General features: G+C 61.9%; 1 protein-coding gene across 3 annotated transcripts; it reads left to right on the plus strand.

Moving 5' to 3' along the window:
* Positions 1-1,449: 1,449 nt before the first annotated feature.
* Positions 1,450-17,113, plus strand: PNPLA6 (patatin like domain 6, lysophospholipase). 3 transcript variants are annotated; one of them, XM_088154870.1, is made up of 36 exons: positions 1,463-1,552; positions 2,915-2,980; positions 3,068-3,127; positions 3,531-3,606; positions 3,689-3,771; positions 3,886-3,986; positions 4,083-4,235; positions 4,589-4,748; positions 4,877-4,957; positions 5,042-5,170; positions 5,254-5,334; positions 5,579-5,687; positions 5,785-5,871; positions 5,957-6,054; positions 6,407-6,637; positions 6,791-6,868; positions 7,226-7,431; positions 7,614-7,745; positions 7,824-7,947; positions 8,202-8,315; positions 8,538-8,613; positions 8,686-8,826; positions 9,492-9,555; positions 9,657-9,825; positions 9,934-10,116; positions 10,205-10,323; positions 10,545-10,701; positions 10,823-10,939; positions 11,028-11,097; positions 12,617-12,733; positions 13,436-13,584; positions 14,515-14,667; positions 15,062-15,178; positions 15,500-15,596; positions 15,952-16,044; positions 16,514-17,113. In XM_088154870.1, exons 2-36 carry the CDS (start codon positions 2,948-2,950, stop codon positions 16,987-16,989), a joined length of 4,434 nt encoding a protein of 1,477 aa, XP_088010996.1. In that variant the 5' UTR covers positions 1,463-1,552; positions 2,915-2,947; the 3' UTR covers positions 16,990-17,113. The 3 variants fall into 3 exon arrangements, with proteins under 3 accessions (XP_088010995.1, XP_088010994.1, XP_088010996.1); XM_088154869.1 differs by lacking the exons at positions 3,068-3,127; positions 12,617-12,733 and adding an exon at positions 11,734-11,850 and having other exon boundaries at positions 1,450-1,552; positions 3,689-3,766; XM_088154868.1 differs by lacking the exon at positions 3,068-3,127 and having other exon boundaries at positions 1,450-1,552; positions 3,689-3,766.
* Positions 17,114-17,607: the final 494 nt, after the last annotated feature.

A 17,607-nucleotide genomic window follows, 5' to 3' on the forward strand; every position in this document is an offset into this window, starting at 1 on the left:
GGGGACACTCCATGGACATCCTAAGGCCACCCCATGGACATCCCATGGTCTCGTGGACGCCCTAAGGCCACTCTGGGGACACCCTGGGGATGCTCCATGGACACCCCACGGCCCTGTGGACACCCCAAGGTCACACTGGGGACATTCCATGGAAAGCCTGCGGCTCTGTGGACACCCTAAGGCCACTCTGGTGACACCCCATGGTCCCAAGGCCACCGTGGGGACACCCCAAAGCCACTCCGTGGACACCCTATGGACACCCCACGGCCTCATGGACACCCCAATGCCACCCTGCGGACACCTTGGGGACGCCTCATGGACATCCCACATCCTCATGGACACCCCAGGGCCATCCTGGGGACCCCCCCCCAAGGCCACCTTGGGGACACCCCAGGGCCATCCCACGGTACGAGCAGAGCGGTTCCCTCGCGGTTCCCTCTCGGTTCCCCCGGTACGGAGGGACACCTGCCCTCCCCCCTTCTCCGGGGAGGTGTCCCCATTGTCCCCATTGTCCCCACCCGGTGCTCTCCGTGTGCCCGGACACGCGTGGGGCCCTTCCCACGCCCTACCCGAGCCCCGGGGCCACCACCGGACCTGTCCAACGAGTCCTGGGGCCCCTCCCTGGGGCTCGTGGGCGGCTCCCACCGGGAATTCTCTCGGGACAAACCCCCCAAAAAATCCCCAAAACTCCGGGATTGCCCCGCGCTGGTTCGTGAGGGTGAGGGGGGGGGGGTTCATCCCAGAGCGGCCGGATCCGCTGGGGTCCCCCCAAAATTCCCGGGATTTGATTCACAATTCCCTCTTCCCCTTCTCTTTATATTAAACAAATTTTTTTTTCCAGCTGTTTCCGCGTCTTTCCTGGAAAGGCCCCAAATTTTTTGGGGGGACTGTGGAATTTTTGCCGGTGGGAATTTGGGAAATTGGGGAAAACGGGGCTCGGCGTTCTGAGACCTGTTTGGGGACACCTGGGGACACCTTCGCTGTCTTCAAGCCGTCGTTTTGTCACCTCCCATCCCCCAAAAACCTCAGTTCGTCCTCATTTCCTCCCCGGAGGGTGAAGAGGAAATGATGGGGGGGGTTTCGTTTCCTGTTCCCCCCCCTTTCCCGTCTCGGGATTCCCATGGGGACAGACTCGAGGATGTCCCCCGCCCAAATTTGGGGTGTCCTCCCTCTTGGGAATGTCCCTCTCCCAAATTTGGGGTGTCCTCCTTCTCGGGAGTGTCCTCATCCCAAATTTTGGTGTGTCCCCCTCTACTCCTCCCCGCCACCCCCAAGATGGCGCCGGGAGCGACCCCTCACGGCCCCGCGCGCCCGCTCCGTCGCGCGGAATGACGTCACACTCACCCCATTCCCGCGCGCCACACCCAAAATGGCGCCCCTCCACAGGCCTATCGTCCCGTGGTTTAACCTTCCCAACATGGCGCCGCCGCCGCGACTCCTTTGGCGCCGATTAGTGACGTCATACGGGGGGGTGGGACGGCCTTAAAGGGGCCATGACCGCGCGGGGGCCGCGGCCGCCGCCAGGGCCGGAGCGGGGCGAGTCCGGCGGCCGGTGAGGGGGGGTCCGGGGGGGTCCCGTGGGGCCCTGGGGGGGGCTCTACCGGATTTTAGGGGGGGCCCTGGGGGGCTTTACCGGCTCTGGGGATCCGGGGGGAGCGAAGGGTTGGGGGGGGGGGAGGATCTGAGGGCAGTTGTGGGGGGGAGCGCTGAGGGGAGCAGTGGGGCCTGAGGGGGCAATAACGGCCTGGGGGGGGGGGTAATTACGGTCTGGGGGGCGGTAAATAACGGTTTAGGGGGGTAATAACGGTCTGGGGGGGAAATTGATGAGAGAGAAAATTAAGATGTTAGGGGGTAATTAATTAATGAGGGGGTAATAACGGCCTGGGGGGGGGGGGGCAATTCATGAGGGGGCAACGGGGGCCTGAGGGGGGCAATAACGGCCTGAGGGGTGATTAAGATGTGAGGGGATAATTAGGATGTGAGGGAGTAATTAAATCATGGGTGGGGTAATAACGTCCTGGGGGGCGGGGAATTAACGTGTGAGGGGGTAATTAATTAATGAGAGGGCCGGGGGGGGGGGGGCAATAACGGCCTGGGGAGGGCAATTCATGAGGGGGCAATTAAGATGTGAGGGAGTAATTAAATTAAATCATGGGTGGGGTAACAACGTCTTGGGGGGAATTAAAGTGTGAGGGGGGTAATTAACTCGTGAGGGGGTAATTAACTAATGAGGGGGTAATGATGGTTCAGGGGGCAATAACTGCCCGGGGATAGGGGAATTGAATCAGGTGGGGGGCAATAAAGATAAGAGGGGGCAATAAAGAAGGGTAATAAAGATGGGAAGCGGCCATAAAGGGGACAATAAAAGGGAGCAATAAAGATAAAGGAGGGGCAATTCTGGGCGAGGGAATTGGGGAGGGGGCAATAAAACCTCGGGGTGGCTTTTGGGGACATTGTGGGGGGGTGGGGTGGGGTGCAGTTGTCACCTGGAGGTGTCACCAGGCCCCGGTGCCGCTGTCACCTCCCCGGGGTGTCCTTGGGAAGGTGGCAGGGTGACAGTGGGGACACAAGAGGGCCAGGCCCGCTGGTGGCACTGATGGAGTGGGTGACAGCAGGGGACGGGTGACAGAGCCCGCTGGTGGCCTTGGCACGGTGACCAGCGCTGTCACAAGAATGGTTCCTGTCTCCAAGGGAGGGGCCACCTGAGTCGCCCTTGGGCCACTGGGTGGCCCTGAGTGCTTTGGGGACACCCTGGGGACACGAAGGTGTCTCCTGGGTGTCACCTCGTGTCACCAACTGCTCCTTTCCTGTTTTTTCCCCATTTGCCCACCATTTTTTCCCCATTTTTTCCCCATTTTTTCCCCATTTCCCCCCCATTTTTTCCCCGTTTTCCCCATTTTCTCCCCATTTTTAGCAGGATTCTGGATGGGCGCAGCCCCCCCCGGCCATGGGGCAGAGCGAGTCGCAGCAGGAGGCCGAGGTGGGACCCGTCCCTGTCCCCTCCCCGATGTCCCCAAGGTCTGGGGACACTGTGGGGCTCAGCTGTCCCTTGTCCCCTCCCCAACAGGGCACGGTGCTGAGGGGGCTGCTGGCCGCGTTCAGCAGGGAGCAGCTCCCGGCGCACGCGGTGAGCGTGTCACCTGTGTGTCACCTGTGTGTCACCTGTGTGTCACCTGTGTGTCACCTGTGTGTCACCTCTGTGTCACCTCTGTGTCACCTGTGTCACCTCTGTGTCACCTCTGTCACCTCTGTGTCACCCGTGTCACTGTGTGATTGTATCATCTGTGTGTCCCCAGTGTCCCTCTGTCCCCGTGTCCCAGTGTCCCCATATCCTGTTTCCCAGTGTCCCCATATCCTGTTCCCCAGTGTCCCCAATGTCCCCACGTCCCCACTGCAGCTCAGCACCCCCTGAGGGGACACAACCTTGTCCCTTGAGGACATGTCCCTGACCCAGCCACACCCGTCACGCTTGTCCCCACCCCTTGGGGACACTTTGGTGACACTTTGGTGACACCCCCATCCCTCCACAGGTGCTGGGGACCATCCTGGGCCTCGCCATCATCATCATGGCCGTGGCCGTGCTGGGCTGGTGGCTTCGCCTCAAGAGTGAGTGCCACCCCCCTGAGCTGGCCCTGGGGACACAGGTGACACTGCCACCGCCCTCACGTTGTCCCCTCCTTGTCCCCAGAGGTCCCCGCTCAGGAGCCGCCCCGCTACCGCTTCCGCAAGAGGGACAAGGTCCTGTTCTACAGCCGCAAGATCATGCGTAAGGTGATCCCCGTTTCCCCCCATTTTCCCCCCCATTTTTTTTCCTCCCACCCCCTCGGGCTGGCACGGAGGTGTCACCGTGTGTCACCGTGTGTCACCGTGTCCCCTCGGTGCCAGGTGTCCCAGTCCACGTCGTCCCTGGTGGACGCCTCGGTGCCCGGCGGGGCCGCTCGCCCGCGCAGCCGCAAGAAGCTCAAGGTGCTCAGCATCGCCAAGAAGTGAGTGACCCGTGGGGACACGTGTCCCCAAGGTGTCCCCACGTCCCTCTGTGGTGTCCCTGCAGCGTCCCCACGCTGTCACCTCGCTGTCCCCAGGGTCTCTGCCAGCTTCCTGCGCATCCAGAAGGAGCCGCCCACGCTGCAGCTGAAGGAGCCGCCGCCCTCGGTGCTGGAGGCCGACCTGACCGAGTTCGACGTGGCCTCGTCACACCTGCCCTCAGAGGTGCTCTACATGCTCAAGAACGTCAGGTGAGCCCCAGGGGTGGCCACAGGGATGGCCACGGGGTCAGGATCCATCCATGGGATCTGCACCTAGATCGGGGTCTGTGCATGGGGATCGGGATCCGTTTATGGGGTCGGGATCCATTCGTAGGATTGGGATCCATTTATAGGTCACGATCCACTTGTGGCATTGGGATCCATTCATGGGTCAGGATCCATCCCTGGCACCAGCCCTCAAGCACAGGGATCAAACTCCACCCTTGGACACCTCTGCAAGGGGATCCCTCTGTCCCCACACTGTCCCTATATCCCTGTGGTGACACCGCTGTCCCCTCAGTGACGCTGCCATCCCCCTGGTGACGCTGCTGTCCCTGTCACAGGGTGCTGGGGCACTTTGAGAAGCCGCTGTTCCTGGAGCTGTGTAAGCACATGGTGTTCCAGCAGTGCCAGCAGGGCGAGGACGTGTTCCGGCCCGGCCAGCCCGACAGCAGCATCTACGTCCTGCAGGAGGGGAAACTGGAGCTGCTGCTCACCGAGAGTGTGAGGGGACGCTGGGGACATTGGGGACACCTGGGATGGCTGGACACATTGGGGATATCAGGGGGCGCTGTTGGACGCTCAGGTGACACTCAGGTGACACCAGGTGAGACAGGGCCGTGTCCTGGCAGGACGGCAAGGAGACGGTGATGAAGGAGGTGTTCCCTGGGGACAGCGTGCACAGCCTGCTCAGCATCCTGGACGTCATCACGGTACCTTGGGGACATCCTGGGACTGTCCCCAAACCCAACCTTGGCCACCCCAAAGCCATCTGTGACCACCCCAAACCCCCCCAGGGCCACCAGCGGCCGTACCGGACCGTGTGTGCCCGCGCTGCCGAGGACTCCACGGTTTTGCGCCTGCCGGTCGAGGCCTTCTCGGCCGTGTTTGAGAAGTACCCCGAGAGCCTGGTCAGGGTGGTGCAGGTGAGCCAGGGGGGGCCAGGGGGCCACCGGGAGGTCCCTCGGGGTGGCCACGGACCCACGGTGGCCTCGGGGTGTCCCCTCAGATCATCATGGTGCGGCTGCAGCGCGTCACCTTCCTGGCCTTGCACAACTACCTGGGCTTGACCAATGAGCTCTTCAGCCATGTGAGTGACCACCCCAAATGCAGCCGTGGCCACCCTGAACCCAGCCATGGCCACCCCAAAATCCATGTGTGGCCACCTCAAACCCAATTGCCCAAACCCCTGATGCCAACGACCTCTTCAACCACGCGAGTTCAGGCTGAAATTTGGGGTATCCTGGGCAGGACCAGGGCTTCCTCTGCTGTCCCCCTGTCCCCTCTGCTGTCCCCCTGTCCTCTCTGATGTCCCTTTGTCCCCAAACCTCCAGGACATGCAGCCCCTCCGGCTCTTCCCTCAGCCCGGCCACGCCGCCCGCACCAGCCCGGTCCGGCACGGCAAGCGCGGCCTGGGCAGCACCGACGAGGGCAGGGACACCGGTGAGACCCCAAACCCCCACCCCAATCCTTTTTCGGGGGTCCCAGGCTCATTTTTGGGGGGTTTCACGCTCAGTTTTTTGGGGTCTCGCCCTCACAGCCGAGCTGATGAAAGCCGCCGGTCTGGAGGCGCCGGCGCCGCCGCCGCTGCTGAGCCGCTGCATCTCCATGCCCGTGGACATTTCTGGTGGGTGACAGCTCTGCCCAGGGGTGTGGTTGTCACCCAGGGGTGGCTTTGTCACCCGTTTGGTGACACCCCCGACCCCGGCCAGGCATCCAGAAGGGTCCCCGCTCGGATTTCGACATGGCGTACGAGCGCGGGCGCATCTCGGTGTCGCTGCAGGAGGACAGCACCGGCGCCTTCGGGCAGGTATGGGGGGAGTGTCTGCTGAATCCCACCCCAAATTCCACCCCAAAGCCCATCCCAGTCCCACCTCAAAGCCCATCCCAATTCCATTCCCAGTTCTACACAAATCCCACCCCAAATCTCCCCTGAATCCCACACAAATTCCTCCCTGAATCCCACCCCACACCTCTCCAAATTCCCACCCAAATCCCGTCCTGAATCCCTCCCATGTCCCACCCTAAATCCCACACAAATCCTGTCCTGAATCCCACTCAAATCCCCCCAAATTCCCCCTGAATCCCGGCTCAAATCCTACCCAAATCCTTTTGCATCCCACACAAATCTCCCCAAAATCCACCCCAAATCCCCCCCCCAGGTGTCCCAGGAGCCCAAGGAGCGCAAATCAGTGACTCTGGAGGAGCAGCCCTCGGGGATTTACCACTACAGCTCCTGCGAGGACACGGGGACAGGGACACCGGGGACACCAGGGACAGGGACACCAGGGACAGGGACAGGGACGTGTCCCTTCGGGCCCTACCAGGGCCGCCAAACCAGCGACATCTTCGAGGAGGCCAAGCGGGAACTCATCAAACTCATGAAGGTGGAGGTGAGGCTCAGGGCACGGGGTGGGATCCTGGTGAGTTCTGTAGGGTTGGGACGGGTTCCTGGTGGGTTCCTGGTGGGTTCCTGGTGGTCACCCATGGCTTTGTGGGGTCACTTTGGGTTCCTGGCCCCACCACGGTCCCGTTCTCCCCTCCAGGACCCTTCTCTCCTCAACAACCGAGTCCTGCTCCACCACGCCAAGGGCGGCACCGTCATCGCCCGCCAGGGTGACCAGGTGGGTTCTGGGGGACCGTCACCTCCTGGTGGGACACCAACAACCCCAGAACCACAGGAGACAGCCCACAAGAGCCCCCCCCGTGGTGGCACTGGTGTCACCTCCCACCCAGGGTGACTTTGGGGAGGTGACAGGACATGGCCAGGTGGGTTCTGGGGACTGTCACCTCCTGGTGGGACAGAAACAGAGAAGAGCCCCCCATGGTGGCATTGGTGGCACCTCCCACACACAGCACCCTCAGGAAGCGTCACAAGGTGTCACCAGGTGACAGAGGTGACCCCAGCTGACCCCAGGTGCTGCCAGCTGACCCCAGGTGACACCAAATGCCGCCAGGTGACCCCAGGTGTCCTCCCCCAGGACGTGAGCCTGCACTTTGTCCTGTGGGGCTGCCTGCACGTGTACCAGCGCATGATCGACAAGGAGGAGGACGTGTGCCTGTTCCTGACGCAGCCGGGCGAGCTCGTGGGCCAGCTGGCCGTGCTCACGGGCGAGCCACTCATCTTCACCATCAAGGCCAACCGCGACTGCAGCTTCCTCAAGATCTCCAAGTCCGACTTTTACGAGTCAGTGACCAACCAGGGGGGGCAGCAGTGACTCGTGGTGGGGTCACGGGGGGGGGGATTTGGGGTGGTCACGAGTCAGTGACCACCATGAGGCCACCCTGGAGGTTGGCGAGCACATTGTGGGGTGACCGAGGTGTGGTGTGGGACGTTCTGGGGTGACCAGGGTGTCGTGCCCCCCCCAGGATCATGCGGGAGCAGCCCAGCGTGGTGCTGAGTGTCGCCCACACCGTGGCCGCCCGCATGTCGCCCTTCGTGCGCCAGATGGATTTCGCCATCGACTGGACGGCCGTGGAGGCCGGCCGGGCACTCTACAGGTGAGGGACCGCTCCCAGGTGAGTGGCCACTGCCCCGGAAGTGGCCAGCGCTGCCATTGTCACTGTCGCTGTCCCCAGGCAGGGGGACAAGTCGGACTGCACGTACATCGTGCTGAACGGGCGGCTGCGCTCCGTCATCCAGAAGGGCAGCGGCAAGAAGGAGCTGGTGGGGGAGTACGGGAGAGGAGACCTGGTGGGCGTGGTGAGTGACACCTGGGGGACACCTGGGGGACACCTGGGGGGCACCTTGGGGGCAACAGGTGACATCAGGTGACAGCAGGGGACAGCAGGTGAGGAGCTGGTGGGGGAGTACGGGAGAGGGGACCTGGTGAGAGTGGTGACTCCTTGGGGACAACAGGTGACACTAGGTGACAGGTGACCCCAGGTGACACAGTGACACAGATGTTGACACACGTGACCCCAGGTGACACCGGTGTCCCCGTGGCTCTGTCACAGGTGGAGGCGCTGACTCGGCAGCCCAGGGCCACCACGGTGCACGCCGTGAGGGACACGGAGCTGGCCAAGCTGCCCGAGGGGACCCTCAACAACATCAAACGTCGGTACCCGCAGGTAGCCCGGGTGGCACCTGAGGTGGCCACAACTCGGCTTTAATTAAGGAGTTAATGGGGCTGTTGCAGGAGGAGGGTGGTGGCACCTGAGGTGGCCAAGGGTGAGGGTTGGTGGCACCTGAGGCCCCAGGGACGCGCAGTGCTGGTGGCCACCCAAGAACTCCTGCAGGCCACTGGCGAGTCCCTGCCAGCTCTGGTGGCCATCCCATCCTTGTCCCCACAGGTGGTCACTCGCCTCATCCACCTCCTGAGCCAGAAGATCTTGGGCAACCTCCAGCAGCTCCGCGGGCCCTTCCCAGGTGGGACCTGGTGACAACGGGTGGGTGGTGGCCACCACCAGAGCCTCGTGGCCACTTGTGGTGTCCACGCAGGGTCCGGCCTGGGCGTGGCCTCCAGCTCGGAGCCCATCAACCCCACCAGTAACCTGTCCACGGTGGCCGTGCTGCCCGTGTGCGACGAGGTGCCCATGGCCGCCTTCACGCTGGAGCTGCAGCACGCGCTCAGCGCCATCGGTCAGTGACCACGGTGACCACGGGGTGACCGCAGGGTGACCACAGTGACCGCGGGACAGTGACCACGGGACAGTGACCACGGTGACCACGGGATGGTGACCACAGTGACCACGGTGACCACGGGACAGGGACCACGGGACAGGGACCACGGGACAGGGACCACGGTGACCACGGGACAGTGACCACGGGACAGGGACCACGGTGACCACGGGACAGTGACCACAGGGACCACGGGACAGGGACCACAGTGACCGCGGGACGGTGACCACGGTGACCACAGGGACCACAGTGACACAGTGACCACAGTGACCACGGGACAGTGACCACAGGGACTACAGGGACCACAGTGACCACAGTGACCACGGGACAGTGACCACGGTGACCACAGTGACCACAGGATGGTGACTGACCATGGGACGGTGATCACGAGATGGTGACCAGGGGGTGGTGACCACGAGACGCTGATCACAGTGACCGTGGGATGGTGACCATGTGGTGACCATGTAGTGATGGCCTGGAGATGACCACAGCCCCGTGGCCTGGAGATGACCACGCCACGACAGCGACCATGGTGTGGTGGTGACTGCAGCCTCATGGCACAGTGGTGACCATGGCCTGGAGATGACCACGACCCCACCCCACTGACCACATCCCCACCTCCACAGGCCCCACGCTGCTCCTCACCAGCGACATCATCCGCGCCCGCCTGGGCTCCTCAGCTCTGGAGAGGTAACTGGGGCGAGTGGTCAGCGGTGACCCCCGGGGCGAGCGGTCAGCGGTGCCCCCACGCCCCCTGCGGCCACCGCTGAGCGCTCGGTGCCCCCCGGCAGCATCCAGGAGTACCGGCTGTCGGGCTGGCTGGCACAGCAGGAGGATCTGCACCGCATCGTGCTCTACCAGACCGACTGCACGCTGACCCCCTGGACGCTGCGCTGCATCCGCCAGGCCGACTGCATCCTCATCGTGGGGCTGGGAGAGCAGGAGCCGGCCCTGGGAGAGGTGAGGGGGACAGGGACACAGGGACAGGGACACGGGGACAAGGACATGGGATACGGGGACACGTCGCAACTCTGAGGGCGTCCCAGCCCCTCTGCGGTGCCCCCACAGCTGGAGCAGATGTTGGAGAACACAGCCGTGCGGGCTCTGAAGCAGCTGGTGCTGCTGCACCGCGAGGACGGCGCTGGCCCGGCCCGCACGGTCGAGTGGCTCAACATGCGCAGCTGGTGCTCGGGCCACCTGCACATCCGCTGCCCTCGCCGCGTCTTTTCTCGCCGCAGCCCGGCCAAGCTGGTGAGTGTCCCCTCCCCTGGGAGCTGTCCCCTCCCCTTGGGAGTGGCCGTTGTCGCCGTGGCTCAGCGCTGTCCCCTCCCCGCCGCAGCGGGAGATGTACGAGAAGGTGTTCGAGAAGAGCCCCGATCGCCACAGCGACTTCTCTCGCCTGGCGCGGGTCCTCACCGGCAACACCATCGCGCTGGTGCTGGGCGGCGGCGGAGCCAGGTGCCACGTCTGTCACCTGTCGCCTGTGTGTCCCCTGTGTCTGTGTCCCCGTGGTCTGTGTTCCTGTCCCCGTGGCCCTGTGTCCCCATGCCCTCATGTCCCCCTATCCCCACACCTCCCTTTTCCCTCGTGGTGCCCCCCGACCCCTCATTTTTCTCGTTTTTCTCATTTTCTCTCACTATTTTCTCCTGTTTTCTCCCGTTTTCCCCTGTTGCCTGCAGGGGCTGCTCTCACATCGGGGTCATCAAGGCCATGGAGGAGTCGGGGATCCCCATTGACCTGGTGGGGGGCACCTCCATCGGGGCCTTCATCGGGGCCCTCTACGCCGAGGAGCGCAGCGCCGTGCGCACCAAACAGCGCGCCAGGGAGTGGGCCAGGGTACGGGGACACGGGGACACGGGGACAGGGACAGGGCCACCTCAGGGACCTGTACCCAGCCCTGCCCCGGCTGTTTCTAACCGAATTTCTTCCTGTTCTTCCTCCTCCTCCTCCTCCCCAGTGCATGAATTCCGTTTTCGAGACCGTGCTGGACCTCACCTACCCCATCACCTCCATGTTCTCGGGCTCGGCCTTCAACGCCAGCATCAACCGCGTCTTCCAGGACAAACAGATCGAGGTGTGTCCCCAAGGTGTCACCCCCCCACCCCGTGCCAACCCCCCCCGGTGTCCCCAGGGGTGTCACCCAGTCCGTGCCCTCCCCGCAGGACCTGTGGCTGCCCTACTTCAACGTCACCACGGACATCACGGCCTCGGCCATGCGGGTGCACACGGACGGTGAGAGCCCCTGGGGACACGGTGGGGACACGGTGGGGACAGGGGTGGCTTCCTGAGCCCCTGGGGACATTGGGGACACCGGGGAGGGGACAGCTGGAGCTGCATGAGGCGCTAACACCGCTGCTGAGCACTAACCCAGTAACCCCCCGTGAGCACGGGGACATGGCGGTGGCAGTGGGGACATCGAGGTGGCAGTGGGGGGACATCGTGGTGATGTTGGGGATGTGGTGGTGGGGATGTGGTGGTGGGGACATTGAGATGGTTGTGGGGATGTGGTGGGGACACGGCAGTGGGGACACGGCAGTGGGGACATCACGGTGGTGTCGGTGACCTGGTGGTGGGGATGTGGTGGGGACACGGCAGTGGGGACATCACGGTGGTGTCGGTGACCTGGTGGTGGGGACACGGCGCTGGTGGCGGGACCCCCATGGTGGCCGCCCCTCGCCCTCTGCTCACCTGGGACATTGAGCCGTCCACGGCCACCCCGCTGCGGTGGCCTCACCCACCCCCCCTCCCCTCACTAATCCTCACTGACCCCTCTAACCCCACACCACTGGCTACCAACGTCCCCCCCACAGCCCCTGTCCCTGCCTGGTCACGCCGTGGTGGCCGTGACCGTGTCCTCTCCGTCCCCAGGCAGCCTCTGGCGCTACGTCCGAGCCAGTGCCTCCTATACCCCCTACCTGCCTCCGCTCTGCGACCCCAAGGACAGCCACTGGCTGGTGGATGGCTGCTATGTTAACAATGTCCCAGGTCAGCACCTCCTTGTGGGGCCAGGCCCCCCCCAGAAAAACATGGAAATGCGCCAAAAACAACCCCCCCAAAAACCAGCAAAACACACGGACACACACACAAAAAAAATAGCCTGAAAAAAACAACCCACCGAGACACGGCAAAAAAAGCACCAATGAACCTCAAAATACACCGAAATAAACGAGGAAATGCTGATGAAACACACCAAAAAATCCACCAAAAAGTACCAGAAAAACAAACGCCACTGAAACACACCCAAAAAACCACCAAAAAATCAAAAAAACACCACCAAAACACACCCAAAAAAACACCACCAAAACACACCCAAAAAACCACCAAAAAACCAAAAAAACGCCACCAAAACACACAAAGAACCCCACGAAAACACCACCAAAACACACAAAAAACCTGAAAAAAAAACCCCACCAAAACACAAAACCCAAAAAACACACCAAAAAAAACCCCACCACAAAGGCCACCAGAAAACATCAAATAAAACAAGAAAAAACCATGAAAACACACCCAAAAAAACCCCACCAAAAAATGCCAAAACCACCCCAAACTCCCACCCCCAGAGCATCCACACCACCGAGGGTCAGCCGGGGCCGGCGGGCTCGGGGGCGTTGTTGGGGGGGAGGAGCTGACGGCGTTTCCCGGCGTTTTCCCGGTTGTTTTTTTTTTGTTTTTTTTGTTTTGTTTTGTTTTTTCCCCCGCGCCGGTTTTTTTTTTGGTTTTTTTTTGGTTTTTTTTTTTGGCCGGTTCCCAGGCTCGCTCTGGCGCTACGTGCGCGCCAGCATGACCCTGTCGGGCTACCTGCCCCCACTGTGCGACCCCAAGGACGGCAACCTCCTCATGGACGGGGGGTACATCAACAACCTGCCAGGCAAGTGTGGGACAGACAGACGGACAGACAGACGGACAGATGGACAGACAGACACGGCTCCGTTTTGGTGGCGTCTCGGGCCCGGGATTGGCCAGCCTGGTTTATTCTCCAGAATGTTCCCCTGGGGTTTTTTTGGTTTTTTTTGGGTTTTTTTTGGTTTTTTTTGTTTTTTTTTGGGGGTCTCGTGTCCGTCTCGGAATCGTCTCTTGGTGTGTTTTCCGTGCTGGGTGGTTTTTTTTCCAGAATGTTCCATGGATTTCCGTGGCCAGGTCCATCCATCTTCCATCTTTTTTTTTTTTGGTGTCTTTTCCGTGCCGGGGCGGTTTTTCCAGAACGTTCCGTGGATTTCCATGCTCAGACCCGTCCCTCTTCCATCATCTCCCGGTGTTTTCTTCCAATCCCGGCCGGTTTTTCTGGAATGTTCCATGGATTTCCATGGACAGGATCCATCTTTTCTCCCTCCTCCGTCATCCCTTGACGTCCTTGCTGCTGGTCACCCTCCTGGGACATCTCCACCCTCTGTCACCTCCTGGTGTCCCTCAATGTCCCCTGATGTCCCTTAGGGGTCACCTCCACCCTCCCCACGCCCCCGGTGACGCCGAGGCCACCGTCCTTGTCCCCATTGTCCCCGATGTCCCCTCGTGTCCCCCGTGGTGATGTCCCCCGATGGTGTCCCCAGCGACGTCCCCGGTGTCCCCACAGCCGACATCGCGCGCAACATGGGCGCCAAGACGGTGATCGCCATCGACGTGGGCAGCCAGGACGAGACCGACCTGTGCAACTACGGCGACTCGCTCTCGGGGTGGTGGCTGCTCTGGACACGCCTCAACCCCTGGGCCGAGAAGGTCAAGGTGGGACACTGGGGGACACTGGGGACACTGGGGACACTGGGGACATTGGGGGACACTGGGGACACTGGGGGACATTGGGGACATTGGGGGACATTGGGGACACTGGGGACACTGGGGACACTGGGGGACACTGGGGGACACTGGGGACACTGGGGACATTGGGGACACTGGGGACACTGGGGACACTGGGGACATTGGGGGACACTGGGGGACACTGGGGACACTGGGGACATTGGGGACACTGGGGGACACTGGGGGACACTGGGGACACTGGGGACATTGGGGACACTGGGGACACTGGGGACACTGGGGACATTGGGGACACTGGGGGACACTGGGGGACACTGGGGACACTGGGGACACTGGGGACACTGGGGGACATTGGGGGACACTGGGGGGACACTGGGGGACACTGGGGACACTGGGGACACTGGGGGACACTGGGGGGACACTGGGGGACACTGGGGACAAGGCCAAGATGGTGGAGGAGGATGGAGAAGGTCATGGGGGACATCAAGGGATGAGGGTGATGATGACGATGATGACAACGATGACGATGATAATGACAATGATAATGCAATGACAATGACGATGATGATGGTGACAATGACGATGGTGATGGCGATGCCAATGATGATGACAATGATGACAATGCCAACGATGGTGATGATGACAATGACAATGATAATGATAATGCAATGACAATGACAATGACGATGATGATGATGATGATGATGACAATGACGATGGCGATGCCAATGATGATGACAATGATGACAATGCCAACGATGGTGACGATAACAATGACGATGATGATGATGATGATGACAATGCCAATGATGATGATGATGACAATGATGATGATGACGATGCCAATGCCGACGAGGAGGCCTCGTCGCTGGCCGTGTCCCGAGTGTCCGGTGCCGGCAGGTGCCGGACATGGCGGAGATCCAGTCGCGCCTGGCCTACGTGTCGTGCGTGCGGCAGCTCGAGGTGGTCAAGTCCAGCTCGTACTGCGAGTACATCCGGCCACCCATCGACCGCTTCAAGACCATGGACTTCGGCAAGTTCGACGAGATCTACGTGAGTCGGGGGCCTCGGGCTGGGCTTGGTTGGGGTGTCCTTGGTCATTGTTGGGGTCCTTTGGTCATAGTTGGGGTGTCCTTGGTCATTGTTGGGGTTCCTCGGTCAACGTTTGGGTTCTTCAGTCATTGTTTGTGTTCCTTGGTCGTTTTTGGGGTTCCTTGGTCATTGTTGGGGTTCCTCGGTCAACGTTTGGGTTCTTCAGTCATTGTTTGTGTTCCTTGGTCGTTTTTGGGGTTCCTTGGTCGTTGTTGCGCTGTCCTTGGTCGTCGCTGGGTTCCCTGGTCATTGCTGGGGTTTTCTGGCCATCGTTGGTGTGTCCTCGACCATCACCTGGGTGTCCTGGGCCACCATGGGGGTGTCCTGGGCCACTGACCCGTCCCCCTGCCCGCAGGACGTTGGCTACCAGCACGGCAAGCTGGTGTTCGAGGGCTGGAGCCGCGGGGACGTCATCGAGAAGATGGTGAAGGATCGGCGCTCGGCCGACTTCTACGAGAGCAAACGCATGGACGTGAGTGTGGGGACACCTGGGGACACCTGGGGACACCTGGGGGGGACATGGCAGGGACACAGGGGGTGGTGGCTCGTTGGGGACCTGCCCCGGGCCACCCTGGCCTTGTCACCGTCCTTTGATGGGTGTCACCTCTCGAGTGACCTCCCTGTCACTGCCACCCTGTTCCTGTCACCTTTTGTCCCCTTAGTGCCTCTCCTGTTCCTCCCTTTGTCCCCTGCCCCGTTGGTCCCTTCTGTGTCCCTCTCCTGCCACTTCTGTCCTCTCAGGTGCTCACCTGTCCCCTGAGGTGTCACCTGTCCCCTCACCTGTCCCCCCCAGGTGCTCACCTGTCCCAGTGCGGGTTTCACAGACCTGGCTGAGATCGTGTCACGGATCGAGCCCGCCCAGCCCTACCTGTCCGATGGCTACGGCGACGGTGACAGCGGGGACAGCGACGGGGGACAACGGGGAGGGGACAGCGGGGACAGTGGGGACAGTGATGGGGGACAACAGGGACAGTGGGGACAGCGACAGGACAGCGCCACCGACAGGGGACAGCGACATGGGGAGGGGACAGTGGGGACAGGGAGGGGACACCGTGACAGGGGAGGGGAGACCCTGGGGTCTGGGATTTGGGATTTAGGGGTACAGATTTGGGACTGGGGTCTGGGATTTAGGGTTGAGATCTCTGATTTAGGGTTGGGCTCTCAGATTTGGGTCTAGGGGTGCGGATTTAGGGTCTGGGGTCCCTGATTTGGGTCTGGGGTCTCACTCAGCCCCGTTCCCCCCAGAGGAGTCCGATTACCTGACCGAGTACGAGGACGAGGGCCCGGAGTCGCTGCGGGGCGAGGAGGACGGGGCCGAGTGGGGGCAGCAACGAGGCCGTGAGTGACCCCAAAACCAGGGGGGACCCCTAAAAATGGGAGAGACCCCAAAAAATGGGGGTGTGGGGGGGCCCGAGCACACCTGGGGGGCTGTGGGGTCATGGGGACCCCGAAAAATGGGGGGAAATGGGGATTTGGGGTTTCAGAAATGGAGATTTGGGGTTCTTGGGTTCGGGGTTTTTTGGGTTTAGGGTCCCCAAGGTGCCCCTGAGCCCGGGTATGGGGGGGGTGGGACCATGGGGATCTCAAAAAATTGGGTGGGGGGAGTCCCAAGGGGGTCGTGATCCCACCTGGGGGGGATGTGGGGTCATGGGGACCCTAAAAAATGGGGGGAAAATGGGGAAAAATGGAGATTTGGGGTTCCAAAAATGGGGGTTTGGGGTTTTTGGGGTTGGGGTCCCAAGGGGCCTCGGGGACAGCCTGGACCCCCCCAGGTGCTGTGTCCCCAATGTCCCCAATGTCCCCCCAGGAGGACGAGAAGTCCCTTCGGCACCGCCCCAGCCTGGCCGGGACCCCCCCGCCCCCCCCCCGCGGACCCCGACGGCTTCTGAGGGACCCGGGGTGGCACCGCCCCTCCCCCCCACCCCAAAAATGGGGGTCCCCAATGTCGCCAACCCCAAAAATGGGGGTCCCTGCCCTGCCCCTCCCCCCCAGTTCTGGCACTTTCCCGCGGGGACTCGGGACCCCCAATGTCCCCTCAGTGTCCCCAGTGTCCCCCCAGTGTCCTCAGGGGGAGTCCTGGGACCACCCAAATGTCCCCTCAGTGTCCCCTCCACTGCCCGGGGTGACACAGGGGGGTCACGGGACCCCAAATGTCCCCCCCCCATGTCCCCATCAATGTCCTCGGGGGGGTCCCGGGACCCCCAATGTCCTCCCCCCCCCCCGCTCGCGCTGTTGCACTGTCCCACTCCCCCCCGGCCGGCCAGGGGGGCGGCGCTGCTGTAAATTTTATTTTTTTTTTTTTATTTTTAACGGTTCTTATGGAAATCCAGGCCGGCTGGATGGGTTCTTGATTAATTATTAATTATTAATTATCGGTTAATTATTAATTAATTATTGGTTAATTATTGATGCGTGTCTTCTTTATGAGGCGGTTCGGGAATTTTTAATTAAAAAATGATGCCGGTGTTGATGCCATGGGGCGGGAACGGACTGGGAACAGGTGTGGGACTGGTCCTCGCTTCCTATTGGTCTTGGCGCCCGTCAATCACTGCTCAGCCAATCACAGCCACGCACTTACGGCTCTCAGCCAATCGCAGCTCTCCCAGCGGGGTGGGTGGGGCCTCGCCTCACCGGGCAGCCGCGGTTCCGTTCCTGCGCTCGGCCTGGTTCGGGCACTGCCCTGAGGCCGCGGCGGTACCGGAGCGGTACCGGAGCCGTGTCCGGGCGGGGAACGCGCTCCTGGTGCCGCCATTAAGGAAATTTGGGGTCCCCGGTTCCCTCACGGTGCTCGCAGCTCCCGCACTTCCGCCTTTGTGGCCTCGGCACCCATTGGTCAGCGCAGCTGTCACTCATCGCTCTCAGCCAATCACGGCGAGGTCCCGGCGCCCCCTCAGGAGTAGC

Source organism: Sturnus vulgaris, chromosome 33 (genome assembly GCF_052056855.1).
Source record: "Sturnus vulgaris isolate bStuVul1 chromosome 33, bStuVul1.hap1, whole genome shotgun sequence".
Taxonomy (NCBI): domain Eukaryota; kingdom Metazoa; phylum Chordata; class Aves; order Passeriformes; family Sturnidae; genus Sturnus; species Sturnus vulgaris.

Coding starts and splice junctions, on each gene's coding strand:
- PNPLA6 (XM_088154869.1), top strand. CDS start 1,494: ATGACCGCGCGGGGGCCGCGGCCGCCGCCAGGGCCGGAGCGGGGCGAG. Junction 2,981..3,530: donor AGTCGCAGCAGGAGGCCGAG/GTGGGACCCGTC, acceptor ATCCCTCCACAG/GTGCTGGGGACCATCCTGGG. Junction 9,556..9,656: donor GGCTCCTCAGCTCTGGAGAG/GTAACTGGGGCG, acceptor GCCCCCCGGCAG/CATCCAGGAGTACCGGCTGT.